The sequence below is a fragment of the Lygodium microphyllum genome, chromosome 10 (assembly GCF_053477565.2).
Source record: "Lygodium microphyllum isolate KBCC chromosome 10, Lygodium_microphyllum_v1.1.10, whole genome shotgun sequence".
Classification (NCBI taxonomy): Eukaryota; Viridiplantae; Streptophyta; class Polypodiopsida; order Schizaeales; family Lygodiaceae; genus Lygodium; species Lygodium microphyllum.
Genome location: NC_141144.1, coordinates 3,839,637 through 3,850,783, shown reverse-complemented (window position 1 = coordinate 3,850,783; position 11,147 = coordinate 3,839,637). Strand labels below are relative to the sequence as shown.

The 11,147-nt window shown below is 45.8% G+C and overlaps 1 protein-coding gene across 1 annotated transcript; it reads right to left on the bottom strand.

The window, feature by feature from the left end:
* Positions 1-6,434: 6,434 nt before the first annotated feature.
* Positions 6,435-10,640, bottom strand: LOC148029652 (putative leucine-rich repeat receptor-like protein kinase IMK3). The gene is made up of 2 exons (XM_087685897.1): positions 8,532-10,640; positions 6,435-8,037 (listed from the first exon to the last, which is right to left on the bottom strand). The coding sequence occupies exons 1-2, from the start codon at positions 10,255-10,257 to the stop codon at positions 7,421-7,423; spliced, it is 2,343 nt and encodes a 780-aa protein (XP_087542023.1). The 5' UTR covers positions 10,258-10,640; the 3' UTR covers positions 6,435-7,420.
* Between the last annotated feature and the right edge of the window lie 507 nt (positions 10,641-11,147).

Sequence of the window (11,147 nt, the reverse complement as noted above, 5' to 3'; positions counted from 1 at the left end):
TAGAAATAGAATTCATGGCTACTTGTGACCTTATCATTTCTTAGTGATACCATTAGAATTGATGAGTGCATCAGGCACATTCTAGAGCCTCATGAATAAAATATTACACCCCCTTCCTTTTCAAGTTTGGGCTCATATTTTTTTATGACATTCTTATTTACAACAAGTCATTGGAAGAGTACTTGGCACATATTAGAAGGGTGCTTGATGTCTTGAGAGTATATAGGTTATCTACTAAAGAGAGCAAGTTTGTATTCATGAAAGCATCAATGGAGTACTAGGGGCACATTGTGAGTAAAAATGGCATATAAACCCCAAAAATGTGCACCATTATCTCTATGGCAACCAGTTTAGAGTGAAAAGTGACCATCGAGTCCTCAAGTACTTCCTAAGTCTACTTTGACTCCTAAGCAGAGAATATGGGTGGCAACTTTGCAAAATCATGATTTTGACATCTCTCACACTAGGGGCAAAGATAATGTAGTAGTTCATTCATTGTCATTGATGTGGGTATGTAGAGTGTCATCCATATCGAAGTTGCATAGTGATTGGATTGAGAAGCTTTAGGAAGCCTACTTGTTAAATGAAGAATTCAACCACATATTTTAGAAATTACAGCATGGGATAATGAAATAAAACTCCCAATATCAACTTAAGAATGTACTCATATGATCCCATGGAAAGATTATTATCCCCCACACTTCTCCCTTCACATTGAAAGTCATGGAAGAGATACATTCTTTCCCCATTGTTGGTCACTTGGGTGTCTTTAAGACATATAGTAGGATTGCCAAAAGCTTTTGCTAAAAGGGCCTATGGAGAGATGTCAGGGATTTTGTGTCTATTTGTGTTTCATGTCAATAAAACAAAAACAACACCCTTAGACCAGTTGGTTTATTCTAGTCCTTGCCTATTCCTAAGGAAAAATGGACTGATACCACCATGGACTTTATTGCAAGTCTATTGATAATCAGGAAATTATGAAACAACAATCACCAAAGCTACCTACTTTATCCCCACTAAAACTTAGTACACTACATCTTAGGTGGCCACTCAATTTATAGAGCATGTATTTAAATTGCATGGATTACTGCAAGTCATAGTGCATGATAGAGATGCTAAGTTTATGAGTAACTTTTGGCAAGCAGTTTTCACATTTGTGAGTCTATCCACAGCATACCACTACCATCCTTATGGCTAGCAAGAGGGTCAATAAATGGCTTGAGACCTATTTGAGGTACTAGTGCCGTGATGTATAGCATAATTTGGATATGTGACTCCATTTGATTGAGTTTGCATACAACAACTCCACTCAATCTGTCATTGGGATTTCACATTTTTAGGTACTATATGGGTATAAGGTTTTCCTCCCTACAATACTGTTGAATGACAAGATAAACCCTCAGAGCAAAGAGGAGTTAGAGTGCATGTATGCCCTGCTTCAACAATGTAAGGTGAATCTTCAAAAAGCACAAGGTAATATAAAGATTTGTGTTGATGAGAGAAGAAGGCACATGGTGTTCCAAGATAGGAGAGTGGTCCTTTTAAAAGTGTCGAAGTCCCGTTACTCCACTCAAGGATGGCAACAATAGCAAGCTGGCCCATAGGTTTTGGCTAATCACTCACGACTCCCCTCCTCAACTAAGATTCATAATGTGTTTTTTGTCAGCCAACTAAAGCCCTTCATTGGTACCTCAATGAACTATGTGAGGAGTTTCCCCCCATAGATGAGGAAGGCATCATTCAATATATCCCTAAGGCAATTAATCTTAGTGACCAACCGCCATTTTAGAGGAGTTTCCTCACTTAGGCTCAACAAGTTGAAGACTAATTGAACATGCCATGCCAAAGTATATGCAAAAAACATTCTATTTCAAAACAATTTCGTACTTGGATTAATTATCACCAAGAGCTTCTTATATGGACTTATGTCATACCCCATTTTGAGTAGCCTATTAAAAATTATGGCTGATATATCCCAGCATGCCTATGATGATAGCATGTTATCCATAGTATTCAAGATCCCATTTATGATGAATTGGTGGCCCAGTTCCCACATATCAATGCCCATTTCATGTATATAATCTATATATGTATCCACACGTTCCAATTCCTCTTGGATATGAACTCTCCATCAAAAAAATTTCTTTGATTGTAATGCTAATTAGAGTAGTACTCTACATCCCCACTCCTTAGCTATGACAGTAAGTCCCTCTCATTTGCTTTTTGTTTTTTGGGGAAAAAACCATTGGGATGGAATGTAAAGAGTGAGATTGCGCAGGAACCATGGATAAATACCTAGTCACACTGACCAACATATAAAAGGTATAAGAGACCCAATTTAGGGCATCCAAGAACTAACAAGGAATCGTCTCTTCATCTTTACCAAGCTTCCATGCCTGCCTTTTCTTCTTTCTCACTTTTCTTGCCCTTCTCTCTTTGTTTCTAGCTTTCTCTTCCCTTTTCTCTCTCTTTCTCTCTCCTTCCTATAGTTTTCTCTCTCCTCTCTTCTCTCTCTCATGTCCTCTTCTTTACATTTTGTATCAGAGCTCAATGCTTTAGTCCTCTTTCCTTTCTCTTTCTCAAAAATTGAATTTGGAATTAATACAATGGTACACATATCTTTATTCAATATGGATTGAAAAAAGGATATTGGATATCTTGGTTACTTTAATAAAACATGCCAATATTTCTATAATTAAAAACAATCTAAGTATATTTATATTAGGTTTATTAATCAGTTTTGAGTTGGATTATTCAATGTGTACATGTAATATCACTATAAAGCATTAAAAAATGTTTGGGCTACTTTGAAAAGACATAGGTAAAAATGATACTTTATTCAAGTGCCAAATTTACTCATTTGATTTTATATATGATAAGTCCACCATCTATCTCAATCCCTTGCTTTGTGCTACTCCAACTCACCATGGTTAAACCAAATGAAAAAGCATACCTGTTGGGCGTCTATGCATAATACTTTCTGCTTAGTTTGCATTTGCTTTTGCATAAATTGGCTTATCACTTAAGTCTAGTTGTTATGATCAAGTAGATCAAACTACTAGCCATCTTTCTAAACATAGTGATATCTTCAACATACTGCCATCATCCAAGGCTAAACTCCTTGAATGAGGATATATTGCATGTGTCCACCAATAGCATTCATACATCTTGCATGTGTCCACCAATAGCATTCATATGTCTTGCATGTGTCCACCAATAGCATTCATATGTCTTGCATGTGTCTACCAAGAGCAATGTATGTGTCCACCAACAGCAATGCATGTGTCCACCAAGGGGCATCCTTACATGCACAAATCATGAGATTGCACCTCGATGTGAACTCCTTGAATGAGGATATATTGCATGTGTCCACCAATAGCATTCATATGTCTTGCATGTGTCCACCAAGAGCAATGCATATGTCTTGCATGTGTCTACCAAGAGCAATGCATGTGTCCATCAATAGCAATGCATGTGTCCACCAAGGGGGATCCTTACATACACAAACCATGAGATTGCACCTCGATGAACTCCTTGAATGAGGATATATTTTGCACATGTCCATCAATAGCATTCATATGTCTCCACCAAGATCGATGCATAAGTCTTGCATGTGTCTACCAAGAGCAATGCATGTGTCCACCAATAGCAATGCACGTGTCCACCAAGGGCATTCATATGTCCACCAAGGGGGATCCTTACATGCACAAACCATGAGATTGCACCTCGATGAACTCCTTGAATGAGGATATATTGCATGTGTCCACCAATGGCATTCATATGTCTTGCATGTGAGATTGCCAAGAGCAATGCATAAGTCTTGCATGTGTCTACCAAGAGCAATGCATGTGTCCACCAATAGCAATGCACGTGTCCACCAAGGGGGATCCTTACATGCACAAACCATGAGATTGCACCTCGATGAACTCCTTGAATGAGGATATATTGCATGTGTCCACCAATAGCATTCATATGTCTTGCATGTGAGATTGCACCTTGATGAACTCCTTGAATGAGGATATATTGCATGTGTCCACCAATAGCATTCATACATCTTACATGTGTCTACCAATTGCATGTGTCCACCAACATCATTCATATATCTTGCATGTGTCCACCAATAGCATTCATATGTCTTGCATGTATCTACCAAGAGCAATGCATGTACCCACCAAGGGGCATCCTAACATGCACAAATCATGAGATTGCACCCTTCCTAATGAGGAGAGATAGAGGAGGATAGGCAAACAAGAAAGCTAGAACTCCTTGAGTGGAAATGTGTTGTCATGTAGAAATGCATGTCCACCAAGGGGCCTAGTTTTTTCTTTTTTTTTGGGGGGGGGGGGGGGGGGGGGGGGGGTGGGGGGTGGGGTGGGGGGGCGCTTACATGTGTCCACCAATAGCATTCATACATTTTACATGTGTCTACCAATTGCATGTGTCCACCAATAACATTCATATATCTTGCATGTGTCCACCAATAGCATTCATACGTCTTGCATGTATCTACCAAGAGCAATGCATGTGCCCACCAAGGGGCATCCTAACATGCACAAATCATGAGATTGCACCCTTCCTAGCGAGGAGAGATAAAGGAGGATAGGCAATCAAGAAAGCTAGAACTCCTTGAGTGGAAATGTGTTGTCATGTAGAAATGCATGTCCACTAAGGGGGGCTAGTTTTGGGGGGGGGGGGGGGGCGCTGGGGGCGGGGGCTTACATGCACACTCCATGAGATTCCATCCTTTCCAATATGGAAACATAATGGAGGAGAAGCAAACAAGAAAGGAGTGCATGCATCTGTCAAGGGGACCAATTTGGGCACCCTAGCATGCGCACTTGATAATGCACCATACACATGACTTATCATGTATGGAGTGTAAACATAATGGAGGAGAAGCAAACAAGAAAGGAGTGCATGCATCTGTCAAGGGGACCAATTTGGGCACCCTAGCATGCGCACTTGATAATGCACCATACACATGACTTATCATGTATGGAGTGTAAACATAATAATGGAGGAGAAGCAAACAAGAAAGGAGTGCATGCATCTGTCAAGGGGACCAATTTGGGCACCCTAGCATGCGCACTTGATAATGCACCATACACATGACTTATCATGTATGGAGTGTAAACATAATGGAGGAGAAGCAAACAAGAAAGGAGTGCATGCATCTGTCAAGGGGACCAATTTGGGCACCCTAGCATGCGCACTTGATAATGCACCATACACATGACTTATCATGTATGGGGAGAGACAATGGAGGGGAGGCAAACAAGAAAGTTGGAAACCCTAAAGGGGAAGGACTTTGGGCACCCTACATTCGAACTTGATGAGGAAACAATAAGGGAGATGCAATGAAGAAAGCTAGAAGATTGAGGAGAGACAATGGAGAAGAGGTAAAGAAGAAAGCTGCAATGGTGAATCCCTAGGAAAGGAGAGATAATGGAAGAAGAGGCAAAGAAGAAAGCTACAATGGTAAATCCTAGGGAAAGGAGAGACGATGGAATAAAGGCAACCCCTTACTGCAAGCATTCACACTTTTTCTGTAATGCGAGAATATATTAGATTGAAAAGGATAATTAGACCCTAGATAATGGAAGAAGAGGCAAAGAAGAAAGCTGCAATGGTAAACTGCAATGATAAATCCTTGGGAAAGGAGAGACGATGGAACAAAGGCAATCAAGAAAGTTGGAAGCCCTTAAAGTGGAAGAACTTTGGGCACCTGCGAGCATTCACACTTTTTCTATAATGCGATAATATATTAGATTGAAAAGGATAATTAGACCCTAGATAATGGAAGAAGAGGCAAAGAAGAAAGTTGCAATGGTAAATTGCAATGATAAATCCTTGGGAAAGGAGAGACGATGGAACATAGGCAATCAAGAAAGTTGGAAGCCCTTAAAGTGGAAGAACTTTGGGCACCCGCAAGCATTCACACTTTTTCTATAATGCGATAATATATTAGGTTGAAAAGGATAATTAGACCCCACCCAAGCGAGGGTGATGTCCAATTTAGCAATGAACTCAAATCCTAGCAGGCGGGACACCTAAACAAACAGACTCATACAAACTGAGGGTGATGTCCTATTCATCAATGAATCAAATCTAGAAATTGGGTCACCTGAACAAACACTTTTCTCATACAAGACCAATGTGTCCTACAATTACATTTGATGAGGAGACGATTAAGGAGAGGCAATCAAGAAAGTTAGAAGGTTGAAACTCCTCTTGCGAGGGATACAACATGTTTTCATATAGTAATGCATGTGTCCCTAAATGTGCACCAGGGGGGAGCCCATTTGAGCATTCTTTTTTGGAACCCAAGATACATAACTGATGTTAAAAAATAATTCTTTGTCAATGGTAATTAATTATATACATTCTCAAGCTTTGAGTTGAGTCTGTCTATTCAAGATACATAACTGATGTTAAAAAATAATTCTTTGTCAATGGTAATTAATTATATACATTCTCAAGCTTTGAGTTGAGTCTGTCTATTGCAATGTTAGTGGCAGTTCTATCGTTAAGAAAGGAAACGGTTGTCGAAAGTAGCTATAGCAGAATCACATTGTTTTAGGCTAACGCAAGGTGTACATCATACATGAAGTGGCTGGCTGCTGGTTAACTCGCTTCACCTTTACCGTCCTTTAGTAACATGAAGTATGATAAAAGTGACGTAAACTGGCTTGCTGGCCTTTTTACATTTACTATCATAGAAGTAGCACGAACAAGTGAAACGCGTTTAAAAAATGAATGAACTAATGAAGAATGAGTAGAGATCCGAGAAAGTATAGAGTTTTCAGGTCGGTCCCAACAGACGTTGACCTGGCCCCGAGACACAGAGGATGTAATCCCGAGGGAACACGCCATGAACAGAAAGGCGCCGGTAGTCCACCTACCAGGACTGCACCTCCTCGTACAGCAGCAAACGAGACTAGACAGAGGACTCAGGAGAGGAGAGGAGAGGCGCTTTCACACACAGACGACGAAGCTCTTCTTGATGCTTGGTGGGTGGGTTCCCGAATCCCCCTCTAGGAGAGAATCATCCACAGAAAGAAGAAATGAGTCCCATGAAGATTGGAATGAGAGAGTGTGCAGAGTGTGTGTACAAACACTGGATGCCTTGTTTTTCATCCTTTGCCTACCTAGCTAGAGATTCAAAGAAGCTTCCATGCAAGCCGAGATGTCAGGTTTAATAAAATTCGGGGGGATCGATTTACGAAAGAATTACACGAAAGCTAGTTTTTAATGGAACCTTTGCCTACTTAGCCGAGCGTAAGGTAAGGTAGAGAGTTAGTGAGAAGTCAGGTTAGGTTAGGTGCCGAACCTAAAGGGAATAGGCGAGTCTTGCGGCCCAAGTCAGCTTAGGTTAGGTGCCGAACCTAAAGGCCCTAAAAGGCCCTAGTAGGTTAGGCTAGGGGAGTGAAGACTCGGAGGACGTGGTGTTGCGGCCCAGCTCAGGTTTGATGAGGGTGTCGTGGAGGTGCTGGGCGACGTCCTCCATGGAGGGGCGGCTGCCGGCGGAGGGGGCGACGCAGTTCATGGCGAGCTGCAGGGTGTTGATAAGATCGTCCTCGGAGGGGGCGGCGCCCTTCATGAGCTCCAGGTCGAAGATCTCGTTGGTCCACTCCTCCTTCACGATGGACGCCACCCACTCCGGCAGGTCCATCCCCGTCTCCGCCGCCGCCGTCTCCCCGGGGGCCTTCCCCGTCAGCAGCTCCAGCAGCACGATCCCAAAGCTGTACACGTCCGACTTGGTGGTCGCCTTCCGCAGCTTCGTAAGCTCCGGCGCCCGGTACCCCAGCGCGCTCGCCGTCGCGATCACGTTAGAGTTCGCCGCCGCCGTCATCAGTCGCGCCAGTCCGAAGTCCGACAGCCGCGCATTCATCCGGCCGTCCAGCAGTATATTGCCCGACGTCAGGTTGCCGTGGATCATCTTCTCCTTCTCGTGCAGGTGCGCCAGGCCTCGCGCCGCCCCTGCCGCAATGTTCAGCCGCGTGTGCCAGTTCAAAGGAGTCTCTGGCCCTCTAGCTGCAAAGACGAGCAACAGCGATAGTCTCAATCAGACATAGCGGGCAGATAATTATCAAGTGAAACTATTGAAGACGCGCAAATCCGAGGCGATCAATGAGACAATAATGTCACATTGACATCTTCTGACTCTTCATCATGACGAAAATTGCTTTTCATGATTCTCATCTATTGAAAAACATGCTCTCCCTAAGTAGGTACCTCGCTTCTCTTCCCATGGATGTCAGTAAAATTACACCTCAGTTCTACACGCAAGAGAGGGACTACTGCATGCTCTTCTAACTCTTAATCGGGATGAAAATTAGCTTTAACGATTCTCGATTACGTCGAAAAATTATGTCCCTGAGTAGGTACCTGAGCCTCAGCTCTCCCATAGATTTCAGGCAAATTACACCTCAGTTCTACCTACCATAGAGGTAACATACACGCAAAGAAAAACATGCATGAAAGAGAGGACTACCGCATGCGGCATCCATAGCCACAGCCATCCTTACCGTGTAAGAAAGCTGCCAAGCTTCCTCCGGGCATGAAGTCGTAGATGAGGAGCTTCTCGTCCTTCGGCCCCCAATAATACCCCCGCAGAGCCAGCAAGTGCGGATGCCTTATCTTCCCGAGCACGCCAACCTCGGTCTCGAAGTCCCTCTGGCTCTTCACGATGCCCTCTCTCAAGCGCTTCACTGCCACCTGGTTGCCGTCTTCGAACGTCGCCTTGTACACGGTGCCGTAGGTGCTCTTCCCCAGCACTTCGGCCGTCGCGCACAGCAAGTCATCGGCGCTGAATGTGAAGGTGCTGTCGAACAGGACAAGCTTACCTCCCCCGACTTCAGTTCCGCCCTCCCTTCCGCCGGAAGACTGGCTGCTCGACTTCTCGACCGAGGTGCCGACATTCGGCTTGCCGGCGGCGGCGGCAGAAGGCGATGGTGATTTGCGACGGCATAAAATGCAGAGCACAGCAGACACCAGGCACACGAGAAGGACGCCGGCTACCACGCTCCCCACCACGATTATGATGAAAGTGAGCGTGCTGAACCTGTGCTTCTTCCCTACTGCCGGCGCCACGTTCTCCGCCGGAGTGCTGGATACCACTTGGCTGGGAGGCGGAGAGGGGAAGGCACATGCGACCGAGGCGTTGTATCCGCACAGTCCCACGTTCCCCTCGAACGAGCTAGCGTTGAATTTGCGGGCCAGCTCCGGCATCACCGCCCCCGTTAGCTTATTGAAGGAGCAGTTGAAGGCAGTGAGGTTGTGTAAATGCGTCAACGTGGAAGGAAGGCTGCCGTTAAAATCGTTTTCGGAGAGATCCAAAGCTGTGAGGCTGGAGATGTTTCCCAGCTCGGATGGGAGGCCAGAGCCAATGCGGTTGTTACTCACGTTCAATACCTGCAGGCGCCGCAGGTCAGCAACCTGGTGGGGGAGAGCTCCCGCAAGCTGGTTGTGCGACAGATCCAACGATATCAGGGGCGACGTCGGGCTGAAGAATGTCGGTGGAATGGTAGTATTGAACTGGTTATGGGAGAAGTCGAGGACACGGAGGGACGGCAGTTGCTGCAAGAGCTGGAATGGGAGAGCTCCCTGAAACGAGTTGTCATTGAGATGAAGCTCCTGTAGGGCCGGAAAGGGAGCGAAGCTGGACGAGTTGAGAGAGCCAGAGAGAAGGTTGTGGCTGAGATCGAGGTAGTACAGCTTGGCGGAGGAGCCGAGCTGGGGCGGGAGAGGCCCCGAGAGCTGGTTATGGCTGAGGTCCAGGGACTGGAGAAGGGGCGAGAAGGCGAGGCCTGGAGGGATAGTGCCGGAGAAGCTGTTGCGGTTCAGATAGAGGCCACGAATGCTGCGGAGGGACGATAGGGAAGAGGGGATGGCCCCTTGTATGCTGTTGGAATGGAGATTGAGCTTCCGCAGGGCGACCAGCTCCCCTATCGCCGGTGCCAGGCCTCCCCCCAGGCCCTTTCCCACCAGCTGCAGCACGATCACCTGCCCTTGCGCGCATTTCACACCTTCCCATCTCCCCTGACATGCCCCCAGACTAGAGCTTGCGTCCCAGCTGCGAAGAGCGCCGGTAGGATCCTGTAGCCCAGCCTTGATAGCCAGCAATGCCTGCAGATCTGCCTCTGTTATGATCATGTTGTCATCCGCAAGGGCTTTAATTCCCAAGCAGCAGCTTATAATTGTCCACCATACCACCAGCACCGTCACGAGATGCTTCTTCGACAAACCTCTCATGTTACGGAGAGCAAGCTGAGCTGCTGCAAGGAAGAATGCTACTTCCAGCAATGCGCGCACTGCTTGGCTAGCTCATCTCGAGAGCCTCAGACTCGCAACACGGGGAGGAGTATCTCAGATAGATGATGACTCGCGAGCTGGATTCCCGATAGATGACTCTTCTCTTCTCCACCCTTCCTCCGAGGCCCCCTCCCCTGTTCGTCAGCCGAGTCGCCGAATGTAATGATGAGTGCACTGTCTAAAGACCAGCGGGCTAGTGTAGTGTAGTGACGACTCCACGAGAATGAGGCCAAAAGGACGGAAGGCTAGCAAGACAGCCGTCGAATGCGCCCTTGAATACTCCCCTCTCCCCTCTCCACACACTCTCCACGCCCTTTCTTTTAGAATTTGTTTTAACTGAAGGGTGAAAAACCAAACTCCACGTCGGCTTCGTCAAAAGTCCACGTCAGATGCAGTGTCCCGCTTGCGAAACCGAGGTCCAGTCATGCGCTGGAAGATGAAAAAAAAAGAAAGCCTCTGAGTCTGAGAGCTTCCACACACGCCCGTCCCGGGACGCGAGGCGTTATCACACCTCACCGGCTACAGCTATGCTAGCGTGGCCCCGATCAACGGCTCGCATAGAAAAGCGCATGCATGGACAACGGCTCCCTCTCTCTCTTTCACACGAGCTCGTTTTAACGGTCCAATGCGGAAAAAGCTTATCGGGTAAATAAATCCGTGTGCTTGTTCATGTGTAATGCCTACACGTAGTGACACTGGTTTCTAGTCTTGGACTTCTACAATGGTTTCTGCTATCTAGTTCTGGATTTCTGACGCTGGTTGCACACCGCCACTTCCCTCGCCACCCACCTGAAAATCCAAGAAATTGGGCACAAATTTTGCCTTCAAAA